Source organism: Pan paniscus, chromosome 10 (assembly GCF_029289425.2).
Source record: "Pan paniscus chromosome 10, NHGRI_mPanPan1-v2.0_pri, whole genome shotgun sequence".
NCBI classification, from domain to species: Eukaryota; Metazoa; Chordata; class Mammalia; order Primates; family Hominidae; genus Pan; species Pan paniscus.
In genome coordinates, this window is record NC_073259.2 from 37,968,117 (window position 1) to 37,994,504 (window position 26,388).

The window sequence follows — 26,388 nt, forward strand, 5'->3', positions numbered from 1 at the left end:
CCAGCCATCTTTAACAGAGACTGGGCATCCATCAAACATGCTCTCCATATTTGGAGAACATGGAGAGCCAGATTCCTCTCCCAGATCCCAGGATCTGCCAAGATCTCTTACACACAGCCCCCTCCCTAGCCCCTCTGCCTGAGTACCTGTCCAACTTAGCTCTGAGGGTGCCCTTGGAGGAGGTGGGCTGCCCAACTGAGGCCCATGTTCTGCAGTTTCAGATGCGAGGAAAGGATACCACTGAAACCCTCATCCGTGAGAGTCAAAAAGTTCAATGGGGAGGAAGGCAATACCAACATCATTGTGACGAATCTAGTAGTCCCTTAGGGAAGTGTGAATAAACCCAGCACCCAGCTGCCCATCCTGGGAAATGTATGGATGGTGGCAAATATACCCACTGGGGTAGCTGGCCTACCAGTTAGCTCAGATGGTGATTGAGTTTGCTGAGAAACCATCTCCCATGATGCTTGGTGTCACAGTTCAAAGTTTTGGGTGTCCACATCACCAAGAACTGCAGGTATGAGTCTTGGGAGCATATTGAAGAATTAGGCAAAAAGTTGAAGAAGCTCTCAAGGATCATTTAAATTGTCCATGGACAGTGACAATATAATCTATCAAATGTTCCACAGCTATTCTGAAGTGCTTCGTGAGGAAAATGATCCAGGAATTGATCCCGGCTCATTTCAGCTATTCAATATCACATAAGTAATGAGTCTCCTTTCCCAGGACTGTATTCAAGGATGGCACACAGTAAGTAGTTAGAAATGTTGGAGACCACTTAGGACAGATGAATGCTCTTTATTTCACCTCTTCACTTAAACACATATGTGACCAGTGTTAGCCTTGCCCCTCTCCACTTAGTAGGTGTCAGCTCCCCACCCTTTTTTTTTTTAAGACGGAGTCTCACTCTGTCACCCAGGCTGGAGTGCAGTAGTGCGATTTTGGCTTACTGCAACCTCCACCTCCCGGGTTCAAGCGATTCTCCTGCCTCAGCCTCCCGAGTAGCTGGGACTACAGACGCCCACCACCACGCCTGGGTGTGTGTGTGTGTGTGTGTATATATATATATATATATATATATATATATATATATATATATATATATATATATTTTTTTTTTTTTTTTTTTTTTTAGTAGAGACAGGGTTTCACCATATTGGCCAGGCTGGTCTCGAACTCCTGACCTTGTGATCCGCCCGCCTTGGCCTCCCAAAGTGCTGGGATTACAGGCGTGAGCCACCATGCTCAGCCGCTAATTTAATTTTTAAAATGAAGATAAATGAGAGTATCACAAACATCTCATCTTTCCTAATTCTGAATTTCCCTGGCTCCTATCATGAGCTTAGAGTGGGAATGTGGCAGGGACATACAGGAAATGCCAAAGAACAGGACTGTAGGTATAGAGATTGAGTGTGTGACAAGGGGCACAAGGTTTGAGCAGCCAGTATAAATGGGCAAATATTTGCACAGATTACATCCTTCACTGATCATAGGGGAAAGCAAATATCTCCTTTCCTCATGGGACACAGAACTAGGCAGAACAGGATCAGGAAGCGATCAAACCTACCAAGGCAATCTCACTTCTCAATGACTGGACTATGTGGTAATTTGGGGTCCCTATATATGGGTGGAAATAAAACAGAAGTCCCTGGTGACCTGTAAATGGGGGAGACCAAGTGGGAGCAACTGGGGTGCATTTCCTATTTCCTAGGCCTTTACCTAAAAAGAACAGAAGCTTGGGGCCAGGCGCGGTGGCTCACATCTGGAAGCCTATCACTTTGGGAGGCAGAGGTGGAAGGATCACTTGAGCCCAAAGTTCAGAACTAGGCTGGGCCAGATGGCAAAACCACGTCTCTACAAAAAATTTAAAAATTAGCTGGGCATGGTGTCACGCACCTGTAGTCCCAGCTGCTTGGGAGGCTGAGGCAGGAGGATCCCTCGAGCCCAGGAATTCAAGGCAGCAGTGATTTGTGATCCCATCACTGCACTCTAGTCTGGGCAAGAGAGCAAGACCCTGTCTCTAAAAAGAAAGTACAAAAGCTTGGAAGCAGGTGATGTATGAGGTGTCCCCCTAACTGAGTCTTGGGCTCACCATCGCCCTTAGGGAAATGGTTTGTATGTTTCGGATTTCTCCCCTTTCTAGGGTACTCTGCTCCAGACATGCGTGGCCTCAGACTCATCATGATACCAGTTGAGCTGCTACTTTGCTACCTCCTGCTGCACCCTGTGGATGCCACTTCATATGGAAAGCAGACAAATGTCTTGATGCACTTTCCCTTGTCCTTGGAATCCCAGACACCCTCCTCAGACCCCTTGTCCTGCTAATTTCTGCACCCAAAGTCACTGCCTGGTTTCAGCCACATGGCCCCTCTACCCAAGTTCTCGGTAAGCCTGGCTCTAAGGAATGCCCTGGAGGAAGCTGGTTGTCAGGCTGATGTTTGGGCTCTACAGCTACAGCTCTACCGCCAGGGTGGTGTGAATGCTACACAGGTTCTCATCCAGCATCTTCGAGGGCTCCAGAAAGGCAGAAGCACAGAGAGGAACGTGTCAGTGGCCTCTGCTCTGCAGCTGTTAGCCAGGGAGCAGCGAAGCACAGGAAGGGTCGGGCGCTCCCTCCCCACAGAGGACTGTGAGAATGAGAAGGAGCAAGGTGTGCACAATGTAGTCCAGCTGCTGCCAGGAGTGGGAAACTTCTACAACCTGGGCACAGCTTTGTATTATGCTACTCAAAACTGCCTGGGCAAGGCCAGGGAACGAGGCCGAGATGGGGCCATAGATCTGGGATATGACCTTCTGATGACCATGGCTGGGATGTCAGGGGGGCCTATGAGTCTAGCGATCAGTGCTGCACTTAAACCTGCATTAAGGTCTGGGGTTCAGCAGTTGATCCAGTATTACCAAGATCAGAAAGACGCAAACATCTCTCAGCCAGAGACCACCAAGGAGGGTTTGAGGGCCATCTCAGATGTGAGTGACTTGGAAGAAACAACTACCCTGGCTTCTTTCATATCAGAAGTAGTAAGTTCAGCTCCCTACTGGGGGTGGGCCATAATCAAGAGCTATGACTTAGATCCTGGGGCTGGGAGTCTTGAGATATAAAAGAATGTGGTAACCACAGAATTAATAACTGTACTACCCTGACAAGCTATATACATGTCTTCAAAATTTTAATCTGATTTATCCAGGAGGAAGGCTGTACAGTAAAACGTAGGAACGTAAATGTTTGGGTGTTGAAGTCACAGGGTTTGGTTTCGAATCTAGGCTCCACTTGTTAGAGCCTCGGTGATCACTGAATAGTAACTTCTTTCTTGAACTAAGATCAGTTTTTAAGTTTCTAAAGGAGATAGAATGATTTTAACCTCAATGAGTTGCCCTGTAAATTTAAAATGATACAATGAATCTAAAATGCTTATCACAGTACTTTCAATAAATAGCTATTAGCCAGGTGCGGTGGCTCACGCCTGTAATCCCAGCACTGTGAGAGGCTGAGGCGGGATGATCACCTGAGGTCAGGAGTTCAAGATCAGCCTGGGCAACATGGCGAAACCCCGTCTCTACAATAAATACAAAAAATTATCCTGGCGGAGTTATGCACGCTTGTAGTCCCAACTACCTGGGAGGCTGAGGCGGGAGAATCACCTGAGCCTGGGAGGTCGAGGCTGCAGCGAGCCGAGATCGCGCCGCTGCTTCCAGCCTGGGTGACAGAGCGAGACCATGTCTCAAAAAATTAAAAAAAAAAATTTGTTTTCATTACCTCAGCCCTCCTCTTCCTATCCCAAGGCGTCGAAATTCCGGTCCCACCCCTTCCCATGGAGCCCTTGGCGTCTCCAGGCTCCTCAAGCTAGTTTCGGTTCCGTGGCTCACGCGCGGGTTCTCGAAAATCAGCTGTTTCAGTCTTGGGCTAGTCCACTAATTGGACTCCTCCCCTCGTAGAAAGTGCCTACTTGAACTTCTCCACCAATCGCTGAAGCTGCAGGTGTGGTTTCGGCTCAGCTTGTCCCGCCCTGCGGAGGGGCGGAGTTGCGGCGGCGCCAGTGAGCTCGCAGTCTGGGAAGGGCTTGACTGAGTGGCAGCCAGTGTCGGGGTGGCGGCTGGGAATGGGGGCCTCTCCGGACTTCCGCTGCCAACTACAAGGGGGCGGGTCCGAAGGGGGTTAGCCGAAGTTGTAGGCGGGGCGTGAGGTTCTAGTATCCGAGCTCATACTAGGGACGGGAAGTCGCGACCAGAGCCATTGGAGGGCGCGGGGACTGCAACCCTAATCAGGTACGGGCCCTGAGAGGGTGTGCTGGGGTAGGGGTAGGGGTGAGAGTGAGAGTTCCTCCGAGGGAAGGGCGACTGGCCCCAGGGGTTACGCCCTGGAGAGGGTAGCTTCTGTCCCCAGATTGAAATAGGAGCTGTCGCCTGCTCGGTCCTCGATCTTCTTCTGCCCAGCCTATCTCCCTAACCCTAATGCCCCTCTCCTAAAACTGCCCTACAGCTTCCGAGACCCGGAATCTGGCATTGTTATGTTGGTTCGGTATCTGACGTTTTTCCCTCTGCTCTGCATTATTTTTTATCTTCACCAAAAAACGATGTTCAAAGATAGATAAATCTAAAAACAAAGATAGATAAATCTATTATCTTTGTTTTGTTAAAAAATATAAGCTACTGAAAGATGAAACGATTGCCTAAGGTCACACACAAAATTCAGTTCATTTCAGAAAAGCTTCTTGAGTGCAAAATATGTGCCTAAGAATGAGAGATAATGAGAAAAAATTGTTTCAGCCCTTAACCTCAGTGTTTGCAATCCATTTGGGGAGACCAGGTTTTTTGTTTTGTTTTCATATTTGAATCTTTGCTGACTTGCTCCTTTAATATCAGACACTTAAATCCTCAAGAATTGGGACCTCATCATTAATTTTTTTTTGGAAATGGAATCTCACTATGTTGCTCAAGCTTGGTCTCAAACTCCTGGGCTCAAGTCATCCTCTCGTCTTGTGGGCCTCACAAAGTGCTGGGATTACAGGCATGAGCCATCATGCCTGGCCACCTGATCATTTTTTTAACTTTTTTTTTTGTATCATAAAAGCAATACAGATACATAGTTTTAAAAATCAAGCACTACTAAAAGGGTTAAAATGAAAATAGCCCCTGCCCAATCCCTCCCTTCCCTTGTTCCTGCTGGAGGTAGAAAGGCAGCTGATGTTATTCATGTTAGTAGAAGACTCTCCCACCCCAAGCATTTCTCTTTACTTTGTAATAAAATCATGTGACCTTTTTAGACCACAAATATGCATGAATTCTGTTCTGTTAGGCTCAGGCTGCAACAAGCATAAGTTTCAGTTTCCTAAATAGACACCAGCTGGCAGTGAGCAGGGAACAGTGGGGAGAAAGATGCATGGGACAGCCTGCTTGGTGACAGGCAAAAACCAATTTGTTGTTCTTTTGAGACAGAGTCTTGCTTTGTCACCCAGGCTGGAGTGCAGTGATGTGATCTCTGCTTACTGCAACCCCTGCCTCCTGGGTACAAGCCATTCTCCTGCCTCAGCCTCTTGAGTAGCTGGGATTACAGGCAACAATTTTAAGTGAAGTTTCAGGATCGCACAAAGTTGATAACCTATAATCATATTCAAGATTCACAGGTCATAAACGTGTCATATTCTTGGGATTGAGCCACCCATTGCACAGCATTTACATGTCTTCTAGAATGGAGCTCCTCCTTCCTATATGGAGGGCAGTTTATATGGTGTACTTACCTGACCTCCAAAAAGATTTGGCTCCTAAAAAAGCTTCAGGTGGCCGGGCATGGTGGCTTACCCCTGTAATCCCAGCACTTTGGGAGGCCAAGGTGGGCAGATCACCTGAGGTCAGAAGTTCCAGACCAGCCTGGACAATATGGTGAAACCCCATCTCTACTAAAAATACAAAAATTAGCTGGGCATGGTGGTGGGCGCCTGTAATCCCAGCTAGTCGGGAGGCTGAGGCAGGAGAATCCCTTCAACTCGGGAGGCAGAGTTTGCAGTGAGCCGAGATCGTGTCACTGCACTCCAGCCTGGGTGACAGAGCAAGACTCCATCTCAAAAAAAAAAAAAAAAAAAAAAGCTTCAGAGCCAGCAGGGATCATGCTGTAATAAATACTTAACATCAACACTGATCTTTAAATGCTTTAGCACAATCAAATATAAATAACAAACACACACATAAATGCAAAATAAATGAATTAGGGAGATAGATGAAATAAGATTGTGGAAATAGTAATGTTTGTTTAAGCTGGATGGTGATCCTTGTACTATGCACTCTACTCTAGTGTGTGTTTGAAAATTACCATTAGGCTGGTTATGGTGGCTCATGCCTGTTAATCCCGGCATTTTGGAAGGCTGAGGCAGGCGGATTACTTGAGCTCAGGAGTTTGAGATCTGCCTGGGCAACATGGCAAAATCCCATCTCTACAAAAAATACAAAAAATTAGCTGGCATGATGGCACACTCCTGTAGTCCCAGCTCCTTGAGGGGCTGAGGCAGAGAATGGCTTGAACCTGAGAGGTCAAAGCTGCAGTGAGCCAAGATCATGCCACTGCACTCCAGCCTGGGTGACCAAGTGAGACCCTGTCTCAAAAAAAAAAAAAAAAAAAAAAAAAAAAAAAAAAGAAAATTCCCATTAAAGCACAAAGGCCCACTTATTGAAGCTATTAAAATACAGGTTGGGGCCGGCCGGGCACAGCGGCTCACACCTGTAATCCCAGCACTTTGGAAGGCCGAGGTGGGCAGATCACGAGTTCAGGAGATCGAGACCATCCTGGCTAACACGGTGAAACCCCGTCTCTACTAAAAATACAAAAAAAAAAATCAGCCGGGCATGGTGGCGGGAGCCTATAGTCCCAGCTACTTGGGAGGCTGAGGCAGGAGAATGGCATGAGCCCGGGAGGCGGAGCTTGCAGTGAGCCGAAATCGCACCACTGCACTCCAGCCTGGGCAACAGATCGAGACTCCATCTGAAGAAAAAAAAAATACAGGTTGGGACCACAGTGGCTCATGCCTGTAATCCTAGTACTTTGGGAGTCCGAAGTAGGTGGATCACCTGAGGTCAGGAGTTTGAGACCAGCCTGGCCAACATGGCGAAACCCCATCTCTACTAAAAAATATGCAAAAATTAGCTGGGCGTGGTGGTGGGTGCCTGTAATCCCAGCTACTCAGGAGGCTGAGGCAGAAGAATCACTTGAACCAGGGGGATGGAGGTTGCAATGAGCCAAGATCATGCCACTTCACTCTGGCCCAGGCAAAAGAGTGAGAGTCCATCTTAAAAAAAAAAAAAAATACAGATTAGGCATTCCTAATCTGAAAAATTTGGCTCCAAAATGCTCCAGTGAGCATTTCCTTTGAGTGTCATGTGGGTGCTCAAAAAGTTAGATTTTGGACCATTTCAGATTTCAGAGTTTTGGATTAGGGATGCTCGACTGGTAAGTAATGCAGATATTCCAAAATCTGGACAAATCTGAAATCCAAAATGCTTAGAATAGCAGATACTCAACTGGTAGCACTCCCTGGAAGAATATGCACCAAACTGATAGCAGTGGTTACTTCTGGAAAGGAGGGGAAAGAACCAAGATTAGCAGTAGGATCAACATAGGTTTTAATGTTTTCTGTATTTTTATTACTTGTAAATTAGTAATAATGAACAATCATGAAACTATGGATGATTTAGTCCAGCAAAATATCCAACTGGGAACCCTCATCCTTCTGACGCAGAGCCCAAATGGCGCAGTGGGAAATGCTGCAGAATCTTGACAGCCCCTTTCAGGATCAGCTGCACCAGCTTTACTCGCACAGCCTCCTGCCTGTGGACATTCGACAGTACTTGGCTGTCTGGATTGAAGACCAGAACTGGTGAGGCCTTCAGGAAGTTGGGGGAATGAAAAAGGTGGTTCCTTACTTCTGGGCCCCCGGGATCCTGGAATCATTAATGGCAGGAAGGGGTTGGAAAGCCTCAGGACTACAGTAACACTGCAGAGACACTAATACTTCTTATTCCTGGTGCCCAGGCAGGAAGCTGCACTTGGGAGTGATGATTCCAAGGCTACCATGCTATTCTTCCACTTCTTGGATCAGCTGAACTATGAGTGTGGCCGTTGCAGCCAGGACCCAGAGTCCTTGTTGCTGCAGCACAATTTGCGGAAATTCTGCCGGGACATTCAGGTACTTGGAACGGTTGGGAGTAATGGGGTGGCACTGGGAGCTGAGCATAGAGGAGTAAGGTTTGGAGAATGGAATAGTATCTGGAGGTGGAAAGGGAGACGGGAACACATGTGGGGAAAGGAGGACAGAGTCTGGACTTGGGGAATCACTAGCAGAGAGAAGGGTTGCATGTACGTGACACTGTTGGGAGGATGCTATGGTGAAAAGACAAAGGGCTATACTGTGGACATTGGTGGGGAGGGTCTAGGGCAATAGGTCATTGAGAGTGGTTGAATTGGATCAATCCTTTCTGTTTACCTATTCTAGCCCTTTTCCCAGGATCCTACCCAGTTGGCTGAGATGATCTTTAACCTCCTTCTGGAAGAAAAAAGAATTTTGATCCAGGCTCAGAGGGCCCAATTGGTGAGGACAATTCAGTGGTAATGTTGGAAACTCCTGAAGTAGAGAGGAACCATGGAAAGGACTCAGGGAGTTGTCTCAGAACAGGATCCCCCCGACATCCTGTGGTATAATTTCAGGCCTGAACTTAAGGCATGAAAGGCCAGAGTTAAAACGTGCTCAGAGCCTCTTTTTTCAGGAACAAGGAGAGCCAGTTCTCGAAACACCTGTGGAGAGCCAGCAACATGAGATTGAATCCCGGATCCTGGATTTAAGGGCTATGATGGAGGTTAGTAGATGTGGTAGGAGTTAGGGTTGACAGCGTTCAGCCTAACACCTCCCTGAGAAGCAGCCTCATCGGGGTCCTCTCCCCTCTGCAGAAGCTGGTAAAATCCATCAGCCAACTGAAAGACCAGCAGGATGTCTTCTGCTTCCGATATAAGATCCAGGCCAAAGGTAGGAAGCACATTGAGGGGCTGGAGAAAGATAAGTGCCTGCTGAGAAGCCGGAGCTGGAAGTGAACAGGAGAAAGCTCCGATGAGCAGTAGTCACTGTCAGACACACCCCACTGACTACAGTACTGCTGCCGTGCAAAGCTGGAAGTGCTTTGTGGAGGTTGAGCTGGAGGTGCAGCTGAGAGACAGTAAATGTTGAGGAAATGCATGGAAAACTAACAGTGTTTTATTTGAGGGGGTGTCTGGTCCAAGCATGACCATTCAGAATTTGCCTGAGGGTCCCACAGGTGCCTGTGCTTTGCTTGGTTTCCCTTTCTTCCTCCACAAAATTCCTCCTTCCTGACTCTGACTGAGACCCCAGTCAGGAAGGAGAGGAAAGAACCCCTGGACTGACTCCTGTTCCCACCATCCAGGGAAGACACCCTCTCTGGACCCCCATCAGACCAAAGAGCAGAAGATTCTGCAGGAAACTCTCAATGAACTGGACAAAAGGAGAAAGGTGGGAGACAGAGGACAGAACATGTGGGCAACAAGGACCTGGAAAAATGAGGGATGTGGGGACCCTGGTCCTCTAGCGCTGGCTTCTTTGTTTCTTCATCCCCAGTTGGGTGGTGGAGGGTGAAAGGGAGAGATGCTCAACACTCACATTATCTCTTTCCCAGGAGGTGCTGGATGCCTCCAAAGCACTACTAGGCCGATTAACTACCCTAATCGAGCTACTGCTGCCAAAGTTGGAGGAGTGGAAGGCCCAGCAGCAAAAAGCCTGCATCAGAGCTCCCATTGACCACGGGTTGGAACAGCTGGAGACATGGTGAGAGGTACCACCCCAACCCTCGTCCTCGCCACGCGCTGTGATTTGTAAGTTGCAGTGCCCTGCATATAGCAAGAGATACTGTTCTCTATTTGTCTCTGCTCCCCAGAATGAGCCCTGCTCCCTGCTGACTGCAGCTCTATTCTGCTCCTCATCCTCACCACGCAGGGAGCCCAGAGCCCAGTCTCCTTCAGGGAAAGGAATGAATTAACCCTCAATCTGGTTTTTCCTTCTTTTTTAATCACCCAGAAATATATATATATATGTATATTTTTTTTTACTGCAACGAATACAATGACAAGAAAGAAAGGAAGGAAGGAAGGAGGAAGAGAAAATTACCTATTACCTAGCTTATTAAACAAAAATGGAATCATATTGTCCATACTATTTTGAAATCCATGGGTTTTTTTTTAAGCTTAACAGTATTTTATATATATATATATATATATATATATATATATATATATATATATTTTTTTTTTTTTTTTTTTTTTTTTTTTTTTTTAGACGGAGTCTCTCTCTGTTGCCCAGGCTGGAGCGCAGTGGCACGATCTCAGCTCACTGCAACTTCCACCTCCCAGGTTCAAGCAATTCTCCTGTCTCAGCCTCCCGAGTTGCTGGGATTACAGGCACACACCACCATGCCTGGCTAGTTTTTTTGTATTTTTAGTAGAGACGGTGTTTCTCCATGTTGGCCAGGCTGGTCTCAAACTCCTGACCTCAGGTGATCCACCCAACTTGGGCTTCCAAAGTGCTGGGATTACAGGCGTGAGCCACCATGCCCGGCCAACAGTATATTATATTTATCCATGTTATTTCTTATGTCCACACAACAGTCCCCTATATGGTGGTAACATAATTTAATTAATGAACTCCTATTTTCAGCTATTTAGGTTATTTTCAATTTCTTGTTACCTTTTTCCAGGAAACGCTATATTTTATGGTAATTATATTGTGATGTAGAAAAATCACTAGTGTGTCCTCCAACATACTTGAAAAATACCTACTGTTTTCAATATTTTCTCATTTAAAAATTTATTATAATTTAGTCTTTTAGAACATACCAGGCCAGGCATGGCGGCTCATGCCTGTTATCCTAGTACTTTGGAAGGCTGAGGCAAGAGGATCACTTCAGGCTTGGGGTTTGAGACCAGCCCGGGAAACATAACAAGACCCCATCTCTACAAAAAAAAAAAATTTGTTTTTTAATTAGGCATGTCCGGACACAGTGGCTCACACATGTGGCCAGCACTGTGGGAGGCCAAGGTGGGCAGATCACTTGAGGTCAGGAGTTCAAGACCAGCCTGGCCAATGTGGTGAAACCCCATCTCTACTAAAAATACAAAAATTTGCCAGGTGTGGTGGCGCATGCCTGTACTCCCAGCTACTCAGGAGCCTAAGGCAGGAAAATCACTTGAACTCGGGAGGCAGAGGTTGCAGTGAGCTGAGATCATGCCACTGTACTCCAGCCTGGGTGACAGAGCGAGACTCCGTCTCAAAAAAAAAGAAAAAAGATTAGGCATGGTGGCACACGCCTGTAGTCCCTAGCTACTCAGGAGGCTGAGGTGGGAGGATTGCTTGAGCCCAGGTGTTGGAGGCTGCAGTGAGCCATGATTATACCACTGTAGTCCAGCCTGGACAACAGAACGAGACCCTGTCTCTAAAAATATATATGTACACATACCATAATACCCAGCTACTGAGGAGGCTGAGGCAGAAAGAGTGCTTGATTCCAGGAGTTTGACGTCAGCCTGAGCAATATAGCAAGACCCTCACCTCTTAAAAAAAAAAAAGTAGATTAAAAAAATACCACAATTGCTCGGGTAGATTGAAAAACAGGCATATAGTACTTATGGTACAGGACCAGCATGCATGCATGCATTGATTGATTGATTGATTGATTGAGACAGGGTCTCTCTCTCTCCCAGGCTGGAGTACCTGGCCTTAAGTGATCTGCCCACCTTTGCTTCCCAAAGTGCTGAGATTACAGGTGTGAGCCACCATGTCAGCTGGCGAGGCTTTTTAAAAGATAGTTCCAAGTGTTACAGCTCTTTTAGAATTTGTCTAGCAGGCTTTCAGGTTTTTGCCAGAAACCACCCCCACCCCCACCCCCACCCCCACCAAAAAAAAAAAAAAAAAAGATAGTTACAAACGTTTCCCAGAATAGTTGTCCCAATCGAATCTATTTTCTCATGTGTAGTGTATGGTTGTTTTCCTGTCACCACATTGCTGATTATTATTATTTTTAATTATAGAGACAGTAAAGTACAGTAGTTAAAAATGTGAGTTGGGGCTGGGTGCAGTGGCTCACGCCTGTAATCCCAGCACTTTGGGAGGCCAAGGCGGGCGGATCACCTGAGGTCAGGAGTTCAAGACCAGCTTGGCCAACATGGCAAAACCCCGTCTCTACTAAATATATATATATATAAGTTAGCCGGGCGTGGTGGCACATACCTGTAATCCCAGCTACTCGGGAGGCCAAGGCAGGAGAATCTCTTGAATCCAGGAGGTGGAGGTTGCAGTGAGCCAAGATCACGCCATTGCACTCCAGCCTGGATGACAAGAGAGTGAGACTGTCTAAAAAAAAAAACACAAAGTGTGAGTTGTACAATGAGACTGCCTGGGATCACATACAAGCTTCATCCCTTACTAGTTGTATGACCTTGAGCAAGTCACTTAACCTTTCTGTGCCTCAGTTTTATCATCTGTAATGTGGGGAAAATAATAGTACCTGCCTCAGAGGGTTGTTTTGAGGATTGAATGCATTAATATGTGGAAAGGGCTTAATATAAGTTGTACATAGCATATGAAAACTGTTATGTTAAATCTATTAGCAGTTTTATATGTGAAAATAGCTTTGATTTTCATTTCTTGGATTATGAATCATGATGAATAATCCTTTATATGCTTCCTGGATTCTTTTTTTTCTTCCCCCCAGTCAGTTTCTGACTCTTCACATATTTACAGAGAGGTCTTGGAACCTGGATGGGGGAATCCAGGAAACTCATGGATTTCTTCTTCCTGAATTTTATCACCCAGGTTCACAGCTGGAGCAAAGCTGTTGTTTCACCTGAGGCAGCTGCTGAAGGAGCTGAAGGGACTGAGTTGCCTGGTTAGCTATCAGGATGACCCTCTGACCAAAGGGGTGGACCTACGCAACGCCCAGGTCACAGAGTTGCTACAGCGTCTGCTCCACAGGTCTAGAGGCCAGGCAGGAACCCTGGGGGAAAGAAGGAACAAGGGAAGCCGTTCTTACAGATACTGAGCTATATATTCTCTCCACATCTCTCTCTCCTCAGAGCCTTTGTGGTAGAAACCCAGCCCTGCATGCCCCAAACTCCCCATCGACCCCTCATCCTCAAGACTGGCAGCAAGTTCACCGTCCGAACAAGGTTGGCATTCCAGAACTCATTCCCACTTCCTTTTTCCAACCCTGCCACTGTGTATTTTCTGGCTTTACAGCTCTTCCCACTCTTGGCTTTTTCTTCTCTTTCCCTGCAATCTCCCTACCTCTTATAATCCCTCTTCTCTTTTTCAAACATCTAGTCTATCCGGAAGGTTGAGGTTGACCACTTTCCCCTATCCCCCTTCCTTCCCCCAGGCTGCTGGTGAGACTCCAGGAAGGCAATGAGTCACTGACTGTGGAAGTCTCCATTGACAGGTAAATTGGAGCAGGTGAAGGGTGGCCAGGACACGGGCTGCTGGGGTGGAGGAGATACTCACTCTTCACAACAGGGCCCTAGGGCTATCTCCTTCCTCCTTCCAGTCCTACCTCACAGAAATTATAATTCATTTCTTTTGTTGAACACTTACTTTGTGACATGCAGCATGTCAGCTACTCATTTAATTGTCACACCAACCCCATGAATTAACTATTACCAGTGCACCATACAAACAAAGATACAGGCTTAGAGAGACTGATTACATCTCTTCTCAAGGCCACATAGCTAGTGAGCTCAAGTCGGGTTTGAACCGAGGTCTATCTGATCCCAAAGACCAAACTCCTAACTTCCATACTCTTTTGCCCAATGATTTTTTTTAATTTATTTCTTTTCAGGAATCCTCCTCAATTACAAGGGTAGGTGCTTGACAAGGACACTGCAAACATCCGTACAGTGTATGACCTGCAGAACCACATTCGGCAGCCCTGGTGGCACAAACAAGGAGGAGGGGGATTTGGGATATGGACAAAGGGAGATGGCGAGATCTGAAATGAAGTGGAACTTCTGTTTTTTTTTTCTGCTGAGTTTTTAGAATAATTCCATTCCTTGTCTCCATGTATCTTCTTCCTCCTGGAACAGCTTCCGGAAGTTCAACATTCTGACTTCAAACCAGAAAACTTTGACCCCCGAGAAGGGGCAGAGTCAGGGTTTGATTTGGGACTTTGGTTACCTGGTAAGAATAGTTTGTGACCTATGCTTTTATTACTATTTTTATTTTTTTGAGATGGAGTCTCACTCTGTCCCCCAGGCTGGAGTGCAGTGGTGCCATCTTGGCTCACAGCAACCTCCGCCTCCCGGGTTCAAGCAATTCTTCTGTCTCAGCCTCCTGAGTAGCTGAGACTATAGGCACACACCACCATGCCCGGCTAATTTTTGTATTTTTAGTAGAGATAGGGTTTCACCATATTGGTCGGGCTGGTCTCGAACTCCTGACCTCAGGTGATCCACCCGCCTCAGCCTCCCAAAGTGCTGGGATCACGGGCATGAGCCACCACAGCTGGCCTGCTTTTAGGCCAAAGGAACAGGGGTTGGGGGAAGTTCCCAGGGCTTGAGAGGTCTTGAAGCCAAACAGGGGTTCCAGGGACACTAGGGTGCCCACTCTGGCATTTTCTCTCCTTCCCTTCAATTCACAGACTCTGGTGGAGCAACGTTCAGGTGGTTCAGGAAAGGGCAGCAATAAGGTGAGGTCTGGACAGAGGACTCGGGGGCAGGGGGAGCTTGCCAAAGAGCCTTCTGATGACTATGTCTTTGGCTGTCCCAGGGGCCACTAGGTGTGACAGAGGAACTGCACATCATCAGCTTCACGGTCAAATATACCTACCAGGGTCTGAAGCAGGAGCTGAAAGTGAGTGAAAATGGAGGGCAAGGAGAGAGAAAGCAGCTTTGGAAGAAGGCATAAGAAGGGGATAAACAGAAGCCTCTTGGGGTGGGTTAGCACTCCTTTCCTCTAACAAATACCTGCAGCTAGAAACATCACATCCCTCTCTGTGACTCCTGTCTTCTCCCCAGACGGACACCCTCCCTGTGGTGATTATTTCCAACATGAACCAGCTCTCAATTGCCTGGGCTTCAGTTCTCTGGTTCAATTTGCTCAGCCCAAACCTTCAGGTAGGGAGTGGGGCCGACAGGTCAAGGCACGAGAGGAGGGGTGTGGAAGCTTGGTGTGATAGGTTGCTTCTGAGCCAGCCTGCACTGCTCCCACCCCTGCAGAACCAGCAGTTCTTCTCCAACCCCCCCAAGGCCCCCTGGAGCTTTCTGGGCCCTGCTCTCAGTTGGCAGTTCTCCTCCTATGTTGGCCGAGGCCTCAACTCAGACCAGCTGAGCATGCTGAGAAACAAGCTGTTCGGTACAGATTTCCTTTTCTCTCAGCCTTTCCCCAGCCTTAGTCTTTTCTGTCCCTCTGTCCTATCTATCCCAGGACCCCTGGCTTCCCTCATCATCTGTCTGTGGCTATCTGTCCCACAGGGCAGAACTGTAGGACTGAGGATCCATTATTGTCCTGGGCTGACTTCACTAAGGTAACTCCCTGAATCCTGTGGAGCTGCTGGATCTAGCCCACATTCCAAATACTGGCCTTCCCACGTCCCTCCTTCCCTACACCAGAGGCAACTCCTCAGCTTTTGCTACCTTTCCATTCCTCCTCCAGCGAGAGAGCCCTCCTGGCAAGTTACCATTCTGGACATGGCTGGACAAAATTCTGGAGTTGGTACATGACCACCTGAAGGATCTCTGGAATGATGGGTAAGGCCTTGGTCACCGTTCCCTCATGGGCTTGTGCTTTCCGGGCTTGAGAGTGGAGTCTCTGCACCCTCACGTGGCAAGCAGGGAGCGAGAGCAAAGACAGGTGCAGGCCACGTCTCCTCACATTTGTTAACAATAATAAGGCCGGGCGTGGTGGCTCACACCTGTAATCCCAGTACTTTGGGAGGCCGAGGCGGGCGGATCATGAGGTCAGGAGATCGAGACCATCCTGGCTAACACGGTGAAACCCCGTCTCTACTAAAAATACAAAAAATTAGCTGGGCGTGGTGGCGGACACCTGTAGTCCCAGCTACTCAGGAGGCTGAGGCAGGAAAATGGCGTGAACCTGGGAGGTGGAGCTTGCAGTGAGCCGAGATTGCGCCACTGCACTCCAGCCTGGGTGACGAGCAAGACTAAGTCTCACAAAAAAAAAAAAAAAAAAAAAAAAAAACCAATAATAGCCATAAACAGTGTTTGTGAAGCATCTCCTACATTCCAGAGCTTGATGGGTGCTCTTCATGAATTCTCTCATCTCATCCTTACAACCATGCTGAGTGGTGGGTTTTGCCAGCTTCATTTCATGTGAGGAAACTAAGTTTCAGAGAAGTTAAAGAACTTACCCAAGGGACACAGTTGATATTCAAATCCAGGCCTATGTGACTCCAGGCCCATGCTCTTTCCACCACACTGCCTACCAACTTGTGTAGCATTTGGCTTTTAAAAGTGCTATTCATGACCAGGCACGGTGGCTCACGCCTGTAATCCCAGCATTTTGGGAGGCCGAGGTGGGTGGATCACCTGAGGTCAGGAGTTTGAGACCAGCCTGGCCAACATGGCGAAACCCCATCTCTATTAAAAATACAAAAATTAGCCGGGTGTGGTGGTGGGCGCCTGTAATCCCAGCTACTCAGGAGGCTGAGGCAGGAGAATCGCTTGAACCCAGGAGAGAAGGTTGCAGTGAGCCAAGATCGTGCCATTGCACTCCAGCCTGGGTGACAGAGCGAGACTCTGTCTCAAAACAAAACCAAAAAAAAGTGCTATTTATGGCCAGGCGTGGTTGCTCATGCCTGTAATCCTAGCATTTTGGGAGGTTGAGGCGTACAGATCACTTGAGCCCAGGAGTTCAAAACCACCCTGGGCCACGTGGTGAAACCCTGTCTCTACAAAAAATACAAAAGTTAGCCAGGCATGGTGGTATGCACCTGTGGTCCCAGCTACTCTGGAGGCTGAGAGGTGGGAAGATTGCTTGAGCCCGGGAGGTCGAGGTGGCAGTGAGCTGTGATCATGCCACTATTCTCCAGCCTGGGTGACAGAATGACACCCTGTCTCCCAGAAAAAAAAAAAGTGCTGTTCATCTGTGTGATCTCACTGAATCTTCGTACTTCTTCAAACCCTCGGAAGGTGGCTATTGTCAGCAAAGTGAAGTGACTTGTAAAAGATAAAAAAAAGCTAAGTGGCAGGGCTTGGTCCAAAGCCTGGATTCCAAACCTGGGCTGTTTCTCCATACAAGGGGAGCAGGGAGGCAGGGGCCTGGTGGGGCAGGGGGTTGGGCGGTGTCTCACAGCTGCTCTCTGTGCTCCAGACGCATCATGGGCTTTGTGAGTCGGAGCCAGGAGCGCCGGCTGCTGAAGAAGACCATCTCTGGCACCTTTCTACTGCGCTTCAGTGAATCGTCAGAAGGGGGCATTACCTGCTCCTGGGTGGAGCACCAGGATGATGGTCAGCTGCTCTGCCCTGCCATTCCCACAGCCTCTCCTTTCTGCCTGGCTCCCCTCTTGCCCCTCTGCCTGCCCTTGGCTTCCCTGGCTCTGAACTGAATCCCTCAGCCGGTTTGGGACTGGGCAGCCAGAGCAGAGAGCTCCAAGGCCCGGCCTCTTCCCTCAAGCCCGCCTGTTCCTGCATTCACTCTCCAGACAAGGTGCTCATCTACTCTGTGCAACCGTACACAAAGGAGGTGCTGCAGTCACTCCCGCTGACTGAAATCATCCGCCATTACCAGTTGCTCACTGAGGAGAATATACCTGAAAACCCACTGCGCTTCCTCTATCCCCGAATCCCCCGGGATGAAGCTTTTGGGTGCTACTACCAGGAGAAAGGTGGGAATCGTTGACATACTTCATTGCTAGATTGCAGAGATCTACCAGACATCCATAGATCCCACTCCTTCCTTTAAAGCATGGGAAAACCGATATCTAGAGGAATTAAGGGATTCGTCCATGTGATACTGCTGGTTACTATGGGGATGAGACTGCCAGGACCATCTGCACTAGGGGAACCTCAGGCTATATGTCTGGCCCACTGATCTTCTCTGCTTCTTGTATATGTTCCTCACAGTTAATCTCCAGGAACGGAGGAAATACCTGAAACACAGGCTCATTGTGGTCTCTAATAGGTGAGATATGAACTCTTCATTCATCCTCCCTAATCCTTTTTGGCTCTGCTTCAGTGAATCGTCAAAAGGGGGCATTACCTTCTCCTGGGTGGAGCACCAGGATGATGGTCAGCTGCTCTGCCCTGCCATTCCCACAGCCTCTCCTTTCTGCCTTCTCCTAAGCTGCCCTATTCCAGTCTCCCCAGCCTTCCCTCCCTCCTAGCCCACTCTAGTTTTTTCTGGTTCTAGTCTCTCCTATCTCATATTTTTCTGCTGCCATCCTTAGGTTGTCTCCACAGGGGTTTCTGGATAATAATGATCATAATCACTGGTGTTAATGGGTACCTACTTGATGCAAGCATGGAGCTTTTTTTTTTTCCAGACAGGGTTTTGCTCTGTCGCCCAGGCTGGAGTGCAGTGGTGTGATCCTGGCTCACTGCAGCCTCGACCTCCTGAGCTCAAGCAATACAGGCATGCATCACCAAACTCAGCTAATTTTTTTTGTATTTTTTGTAGAGATGGGGTCTTACCATGTTGCCCAGGCTGTTCTTGAACTCCTGGACTCAAGCGATCCACCCACCTTGGCCTCCCAAAATGCAGGGATTACAGGCGTGAGCCACCACACCCCGCCTCTCTCTCTCTCTCTCTCTCTCTCTATATATATATATATTTTTTTTTTTTGAGACAGGGTCGCTGTTACCCAGGCTGGAGTGCAGTGGTATAATCATGACTCACTGCAGCCTTGACCTAGGGGTTGAAGCAATGCTCCTGCCTCAGCCTCCCAAGTAGCTGAGACTACAGGCACACGCCATCACACTCAATCACACTCAGCTAATTTTCTAAATTTTTTTTGTAGGGATGGGGTATCACTATGTTGCCCAGGCTGGTCTTGAACTCCTGGCCTCAAGCAGTCTCCTGCCTTGGCCTCCCAAATTGCCGGGATTGTAGGAATGAGCCATGGCACTTGGCTGGGGATAGATTTTTTTTTTTTTTTTTTTTTTTTTTGAGACAGTCTCACTCTCATTGCCCGGGCTGGAGTGCAGTGGTGCAATTTCAGCTCACTGCAACCTCTGCCTCCCAGGCTCAAGCAATTCTCCTGCCTCAGCCTACTGAGTAGCTGGGATTACAGGCGAGCGCCACCCATGCCTGGTTAATTTTTGTTTTTTTTGAGACAGAGTCTCGCCCTGTTGCCCAGGCTGGGGTGCAGTGGCACGATCTCAGCTCACTGCAACCTCTGCCTCCCAGGCTCAAGCAATTCTCCTGCCTCAGCCTCCTGAGTAGCTGGGACTACAAGCGCGCACAACCACCACACCTGGCTAATTTTTGTATTTTTAGTAGAGACAGGGTTTTACCATATTGGCCAGGCTGGTCTCAAACTCCTGACCTCATGATCCGCCCACCTTGGCCTCCCAAAGTGCTGGGATTACAGGCGTGAGCCTCTGCACCCGGCCTAACTTTTGTATTTTTAGTAGAAACAGGGTTTCACCATGTTGGCCAGGCTGGTCTTGAGCTCCTGGCCTCAAGTGATCTGCCCGCCTCAGCCTCCCAAAGTGCTTGGATTACAGGTGTGAGCCACCGTGCCTGGCCTGAGAGTTTATTATGCGCCAGGCACTAGGCTAAATGGTTTGCATTTATTTTCTCATTTTATTGAATCTACAAAATAGTCCTGTGAAGTAAACACTGTTACTGTTTTCAGCTAAGGAACTCGATTTAGAGTAGTCAAGTTTTGTACCTAAGGTACGTGGCTAATGATACAGGTCTGTTAGATTCCATAGCCCTGATTTTAACCACCCTACTGCCTCTCAAGAATTACTAGGTATTGTTCTCATTTATAGATGATAAATCTGAGGCTCAGAAAAGTTAGGCCACTTGCCTAAGGTCCCCCAGCCAGGATTCAAACTCCAGGAGGCCTGATTCCAAACCCATGCTCTTTAGCCCTCCGCCCTACTGCCTTCTTAGACTAGCTTCTGCTTATTCTACCATTCCCTATTTCATTTGAACCACTGAGCCCTGCCCCTTTGTCTGTCTTTGGGTATCCAGACAGGTGGATGAACTGCAACAACCTCTGGAGCTTAAGCCAGAGCCAGAGCTGGAGTCATTAGAGCTGGAACTAGGGCTGGTGCCAGAGCCAGAGCTCAGCCTGGACTTAGAGCCACTGCTGAAGGCAGGGCTGGATCTGGGGCCAGAGCTAGAGTCTGTGCTGGAGTCCACTCTGGAGCCTGTGATAGAGCCCACACTATGCATGGTATCACAAACAGTGCCAGAGCCAGACCGAGGACCTGTATCACAGCCAGTGCCGGAGCCAGATTTGCCCTGTGATCTGAGACATTTGAACACTGAGCCAATGGAAAGTAAGTGATGAGATGGAGCTATGGAAGATGGCACACATTCCCTTTCCTACCTCTTCTCCCTCTCCCATTACAGAAAAAGCTGAACTCCAAGCTCCTCATTGGAGAGAGGTCCATTCTGTGATTCCTTTTTTTAGGAATTACACATGCCTTCCCCCACCTCCCTGCTCTTTCATCCCACAAGTTCCCACTCAGGCTCTTCCCAGGCCTTTCCTGCCATCCTCCCTCCCTTTCCCTGCCGGGTTGGGAACTCCTAACTAAGATCGGGGCCTCACTTTTCTCTCTGGATTACCTAGTCTTCAGAAACTGTGTAAAGATTGAAGAAATCATGCCGAATGGTGACCCACTGTTGGCTGGCCAGAACACCGTGGATGAGGTTTACGTCTCCCGCCCCAGCCACTTCTACACTGATGGACCCTTGATGCCTTCTGACTTCTAGGAACCACATTTCCTCTGTTCTTTTCATATCTCTTGCCCTTCCTACTCCTCATAGCATGATATTGTTCTCCAAGGATGGGAATCAGGCATGTGTCCCTTCCAAGCTGTGTTAACTGTTCAAACTCAGGCCTGTGTTACTCCATTGGGGTGAGAGGTGAAAGCATAACATGGGTACAGAGGGGACAACAATGAATCAGAACAGATGCTGAGCCGTAGGTCTAAATAGGATCCTGGAGGCTGCCTGCTGTGCTGGGAGGTATAGGGGTCCTGGGGGCAGGCCAGGGCAGTTGACAGGTACTTGGAGGGCTCAGGGCAGTGGCTTCTTTCCAGTATGGAAGGATTTCAACATTTTAATAGTTGGTTAGGCTAAACTGGTGCACACTGGCATTGGCCCTTGGTGGGGAGCACAGACACAGGATAGGACTCCATTTCTTTCTTCCATTCCTTCATGTCTAGGATAACTTGCTTACTTCTTTCCTTTACTCCTGACTCAAGCCCTGAATTTCTTCTTTTCCTGCAGGGGTTGAGAGCTTTCTGCCTTAGCCTACCATGTGAAACTCTACCCTGAAGAAAGGGATGGATAGGAAGTAGACCTCTTTTTCTTACCAGTCTCCTCCCCTACTCTGCCCCTAAGCTGGCTGTACCTGTTCCTCCCCCATAAAATGATCCTGCCAATCTAATGTGAGTGTGAAGCTTTGCACACTAGTTTATGCTACCTAGTCTCCACTTTCTCAATGCTTAGGAGACAGATCACTCCTGGAGGCTGGGGATGGTAGGATTGCTGGGGATTTTTTTTTTTTTTTAAACAGGGTCTCACTCTGTTGCCCAGGCTAGAGTGCAATGGTGCAATCACAGCTCACTGCAGCCTCAACCTCCTGGGTTCATGCAATCCTCCTACCTCAGCCTCCTGGGTAGCTAGGACCATGGCATGCGCCACCATGCCCTATTTTTTTTTTTTAAAGACAGGGTCTTGCTATATTGCCCAGGCTGGTCTTGAACTGGGCTCAAGTGATCCTCACGCCTTGGCCTCCCAAAGTGCTGGGATTATAGGCATGAGCCACTGTGCTTGGCCAGGATTTTTTTTTTTTTTTTTTTTTGAGATGGAGTTTCTCTCTTGTTGTCCAGGCTGGAGTGCGATGGTGTGATCTCGGCTCACTGCAACCTCCGCCTTCCGGGTTCAAGTGACTCTCCTGCCTCAGCCTCCCAAGTAGCTGGGATTACAGATCTGCACCACCATGCCCAGCTAATTTTGTATTTTTAGTAGAGACGGGGTTTCTCCATGTTGGTCAGGCTGGTCTCGAACTCCTGACCTCAAGTGATCTGTCCACCTCGGCCTCCCAGAGTGCTGGGATTACAGGCGTGAGCCACTGTTCCCAGCAGGAATTTCTTTTTATAGTATTGGATAAAGTTTGGTGTTTTTACAGAGGAGAAGCAATGGGTCTTAGCTCTTTCTCTATTATGTTATCATCCCCCCTTTTTTGTACAATATGTTGTTTACCTGAAAGGAAGGTTTCTATTCATTGGTTGTGGACCTGGACAAAGTCCAAGTCTGTGGAACTTAAAACCTTGAAGGTCTGTCATAGGACTCTGGACAATCTCACACCTTAGCTATTCCCAGGGAACCCCAGGGGGCAACTGACATTGCTCCAAGATGTTCTCCTGATGTAGCTTGAGATATAAAGGAAAGGCCCTGCACAGGTGGCTGTTTCTTGTCTGTTATGTCAGAGGAACAGTCCTGTTCAGAAAGGGGCTCTTCTGAGCAGAAATGGCTAATAAACTTTGTGCTGATCTGGAAATGTCTCATCTCTGATCCTCTTTATTTCCCTGCTCACAAAGGCTAATGTTCTTAGGGACATCAACAAGCTGCACAGGAATGAAGTCAGAAAATTGTGGCCTCTCTTCCATCCACCCCTCTACATTCCTCTTGTCATATTTCTTCTTCTTCCCTTCCTGTTTGGAGTAGCCCCTCCTGTCCGTTAGACTCTTCTAGGGGTGCTGGGAGCTATATATGCATTGTGGGGGGAGGGATGAGTAGTTATATAACTGTCTCATTGTCACTCAGCTGATTGTTGGCAAAGCCAAAACACAAACCTGTCTGGATTTTTCTGACTTCAAACCCACACTTTTTGATGCTGTGACTATGGAAAAAAAAGGAAAGGAAATAATCACTAGCCACTTCCCCTCATCTTTTCTTTTTTTCAAAGAATTTCAGCTACCCTTGAGTTACCAAACTTCCAAAGGGACTCCAAGGCCGGGCATGGTGGCTCATGCCTGTAATCCCAGCACTTTGGGAGGCCGAGGCAGGTGGATCACCTGAGGTCAGGAGTTCAAGACCAGCCTGACCAACATGGTGAAACCCCATCTCTACTAAAAATACAAAAATTAGCCAGGCGTGGTGGTGCGTGCCTGTAGTCCCAGCTGCTTGGGAGGCTGAGGCAGGAGAATCGCTTCAACGTGGGAGGCGGAGGTTGCAGTGAGCAGAGATCACGCCACTGCACTCCAGCCTGGGCAACAGAATGAGACTCCATCTCAAAAAAAAAAAAAAAAAAAAAAAAAATTCCAATTGTCCTTTGAGAGGAAAGTCCCATTATTCTAGGATATTTATCTTCATTTCCCTGGAATGCCCTTCCTGCTCAAAACTGAACTCTGACTTTTGATCCTGCAATGATCAGGACTCCCGTCTTTGATCAGATATACTCTTGGCCAAGAAAGCAGGGAAGGAGACACTGGATCAGGGAGCAAGTGACCCTTAGGTATGATCCCACTTCCTAATCTGGTAATCCCATTCTGCTTGCTCAGCCATATAGGAATTAATACTAAAGAGATCCCAGTTATTCTATACACCAGGGGGTCATGAGAAAATATCATTCTCCACCATAGCCCTTCAGAATAGAAGAAAGGGATGCATATTGTAGTCTCTTGGCCTTATTTTTCCATCGATTTCTCTTTCCCAATTGAGCCTAGAAATTAGACTCATATAGCCACAAAAATAAGACTTTATTGAAAAAAGTACATAATTCAATATAAATACAATAAATAATCCTCCCCAAACTGTCCCCAGGAGGATAAATAATCCCCAAATTTCCCTTCCCATCTAATAAATACTCAACCTTATCATAGGTCAGCATCACATGTCAGTCAGTATTGGTAATTTTCAACATATGCAGGTCCCACTAAAATTAATGGACTAATTAACCTGTTGGCTCACAGGTGCCTGGGGTGGTAGATTTATCTTGGCCTTGCTGGGCCATGGAGATCTGAGTGCCATCCTTGAGCTGCTGCCTTTAGGGACTCAGGGTTGCTGCTCCATGGGCAAAGACCCGGGCGGCTACAGCCACAAAGGCCTGGAGGCTGCGAAGGATTTTGAAGCGGAGAAGGAGACGCTGCCATGGCTGGCTGGGACTGAGGCTTGGAATCTGCTGAGTCTCCCAGTGGTGACCCTCAGGCTGAAAGGACATAGGACACAGTCAGAGAAGACTCTAAACCCTTAACCCCCAACCCTCTGTCTCTGACACCTGCAAGCCCCCATCCTCCACGCCCCTACTTCATACCTGCAGGAGTTGGCTGAGGCCCAGTAGGGAGGCATGAAGCTGGCCCACAGGGCTATCAGGGAGCAGAGAAGGCTCCCCTGTGAAAATATCCGATCCTAGCAGCTTCTCATAAAAAATCAGACCCTGGTGGATCCTTTGCAAGCAGAACTAGGGAGAAAAGAAAGCAATGAAAGAGGACACCCTCTTCCTACTCCATTCACTGAAGACTCACCCAGTTTCTTACTATTTTCAGACACAACTTCTGGTTTACCATGGTACCCAGCCATGTTCTCAGTCCCCTCTCCTTCATTGCCCAGCCACATCCCAGTGGTACCTGACTGTTGTCCCTGAGTCCTTGGGGGTCACAGCCATCTCCACACTGGATATGGGGAACATCATTTGTAGTCTCTTCATCTCCCTCTTCTCTTAGATCCTGGAATGAAGGAAGAGGTGGAAAGAATGAAGAAGTAAGATAGTACTTCTGAAGCCAACCTGGACCCTCAGGCCCATGACTCTCCCAGGAACCCTACTCTCTTGTCCTCTCTTACTCCCTAATGGCCTTCAACCCTCCAGCTTCCACTCAAGGTCACGGTCTTCTGCCACAGCCTTGGAGAGCCTGGACTCCTGTTAGGCTCCAGGGGCTGCCACTCACCATGTGTCCCACTAGTGGATGTGCACTCCAGGCCAGTGTGCAGAGCTTCTGTGAAAGCTGCTGGCACTGAGTCCAGGCAGGGCTGCTGCCCCCAGGCACAGCTCTGCCCTGAGCTGTCCAGGGCAGCAGCAATAGCAGCATTACAGCTCTGCTCCCCAGCATCTTTTTGCCTTCTCCTCAAATCTGGCTGGCTCTGCGCCTTGCACCAGTCCTGGTGGAATCTCTGCCCACTTCCACTTGCTTTGAGCCTGATTCTCTCTGTTCAGCGCGTCTCTGGTTTGGTTCCCTCAGTTGTTCACCGAGTTTGTAAGCTGCTTCCTGTTGTTTTTCTCCCTTTGTCTCTGAGTCTTTTAAGGTCCCTGCATTGTAAGGCCCGCCCTTTATACCAGCAGGTGACTCACAGCAGGTGGGATTCCCCTCCCTGCATCATCCCCCTCTGTGGGGAGCCCAGGTATGCAGCCTCAGTTCCAGGGGAAATGAGTAGTGTGGTTGCTGTGGCTAGAGGCCTGGGATGGGACACATGTGTAATGCTCTCCAGGAATCGAAATAGCTATAGAAGGGGCGGGGATGGGGGGCACAGCGGGGATGGGGTGGGAGGGGTAAGGGAGAACAAATATTTAAATTAATCTGGTCTCAAGTTCCTTCCTGTTTGATCTTTCCCTGATCTTTTTGCCTCTCAAAGCTATACCCCTACCCCACCCCAAACCTAATTTCCTCACTTCCTCCTGCTTGAGGAAAAAGCAAAACAGAGAAACATCCATTCATCTCCCAAGAGGATGGTGAGCTGTTTGCAATGAAGTTTGATTCCTACCTGATGCCCCCATTAGGAATAAATGGGCTTCTTTTTCTCAGTTGGAAACAACATTAATTTCAACTGGATGGTCCTGGTTTCATGGGAGAGAATGCGCATGAAGGAACTTGGAGAACTGGGAAGCCAGTATGAGGTCTTATTGCTCCCCATTTCAGGCCTCACAGTGGAGGTTAGAAAGGCTCTTGTGGGAAGAGGGTTATTGACTAAGAACCACCTGACTCCTCAACCCTAGTGGCCCAAGATTTCATAGGCTCTATAAGAGTTGGATGATGTTTTTTTCAGGACTAGTGCAAATAAGGCCTGGAAGTTCAACTTAGACATTCCAGCACCTAGTCCCATGGCCTCATTCTGACGTCATCCAAATTGTTCTGGGACCCTCCACTGGGGTCGGGGCAGTCCCAGCTTTGGACCCCATGGCTAGGAAGCCCAGGAGTTCTGGGTAGTCGAAGGTGCAGTGTCA

The 26,388-nt window shown here is 48.2% G+C and overlaps 3 protein-coding genes and 1 non-coding gene across 16 annotated transcripts; 3 read left to right on the forward strand and 1 right to left on the reverse strand.

Moving 5' to 3' along the window:
• The first annotated feature begins 1,587 nt into the window (after window positions 1-1,587).
• Window positions 1,588-3,099, forward strand: APOF (apolipoprotein F). The gene is given in 2 exon segments (XM_008978588.4): window positions 1,588-1,603; window positions 2,144-3,099. Coding segments are annotated over 2 exon segments (972 nt in total).
• Window positions 3,100-4,035: 936 nt separating this feature from the next.
• On the forward strand, window positions 4,036-25,968 carry STAT2 (signal transducer and activator of transcription 2). Of its 13 annotated transcripts, none has more exons than XR_008620400.1 (25): window positions 4,036-4,263; window positions 7,645-7,862; window positions 8,018-8,171; window positions 8,478-8,573; window positions 8,749-8,838; window positions 8,930-9,005; window positions 9,418-9,503; window positions 9,667-9,815; window positions 12,855-13,013; window positions 13,115-13,207; window positions 13,417-13,476; window positions 13,873-13,893; window positions 14,117-14,210; window positions 14,671-14,718; window positions 14,799-14,882; window positions 15,047-15,145; window positions 15,248-15,383; window positions 15,503-15,555; window positions 15,684-15,778; window positions 17,361-17,497; window positions 17,692-17,874; window positions 18,113-18,170; window positions 20,190-20,500; window positions 20,794-21,021; window positions 21,456-22,731. XR_008620400.1 is itself a non-coding variant. In XM_055095541.1 (24 exons), exons 2-24 carry the CDS (start codon window positions 7,732-7,734, stop codon window positions 20,934-20,936), a joined length of 2,556 nt encoding a protein of 851 aa, XP_054951516.1. In that variant the 5' UTR covers window positions 4,036-4,263; window positions 7,645-7,731; the 3' UTR covers window positions 20,937-22,731. The 13 variants fall into 13 exon arrangements, 11 of the variants coding, with proteins under 11 accessions (XP_054951516.1, XP_054951518.1, XP_008976837.1 ...); XR_008620399.2 differs by having other exon boundaries at window positions 4,050-4,263; window positions 7,725-7,862; window positions 15,224-15,383; XM_055095541.1 differs by having other exon boundaries at window positions 20,794-22,731.
• On the forward strand, window positions 11,853-11,916 carry LOC112436774 (U7 small nuclear RNA). The gene has a single exon (XR_003025468.1). It is a non-coding gene; the product is annotated as a U7 small nuclear RNA (small nuclear RNA).
• Window positions 23,916-25,279, reverse strand: IL23A (interleukin 23 subunit alpha). Its single transcript, XM_003824923.6, has 4 exons — window positions 25,118-25,279; window positions 24,800-24,898; window positions 24,487-24,633; window positions 23,916-24,381 (listed from the first exon to the last, which is right to left on the reverse strand). The coding sequence occupies exons 1-4, from the start codon at window positions 25,277-25,279 to the stop codon at window positions 24,220-24,222; spliced, it is 570 nt and encodes a 189-aa protein (XP_003824971.1). The 3' UTR covers window positions 23,916-24,219.
• Window positions 25,969-26,388: the final 420 nt, after the last annotated feature.

Excerpts from the sequence above, each read along its gene's own strand:
- IL23A (XM_003824923.6), bottom strand. The coding sequence starts at position 25,279 with ATGCTGGGGAGCAGAGCTGTAATGCTGCTATTGCTGCTGCCCTGGACA. Across the intron at positions 24,899-25,117 it reads ATCCACTAGTGGGACACATG|GATCTAAGAGAAGAGGGAGA; the intron begins GTGAGTGGCAGC and ends CCTTCATTCCAG. Across the intron at positions 24,634-24,799 it reads GACTCAGGGACAACAGTCAG|TTCTGCTTGCAAAGGATCCA; the intron begins GTACCACTGGGA and ends TTTTCTCCCTAG.
- STAT2 (XM_008978589.4), top strand. The coding sequence starts at position 7,732 with ATGGCGCAGTGGGAAATGCTGCAGAATCTTGACAGCCCCTTTCAGGAT. Across the intron at positions 7,863-8,017 it reads TGGATTGAAGACCAGAACTG|GCAGGAAGCTGCACTTGGGA; the intron begins GTGAGGCCTTCA and ends CCTGGTGCCCAG. Across the intron at positions 15,556-15,683 it reads CCTGGGCTGACTTCACTAAG|CGAGAGAGCCCTCCTGGCAA; the intron begins GTAACTCCCTGA and ends TTCCTCCTCCAG.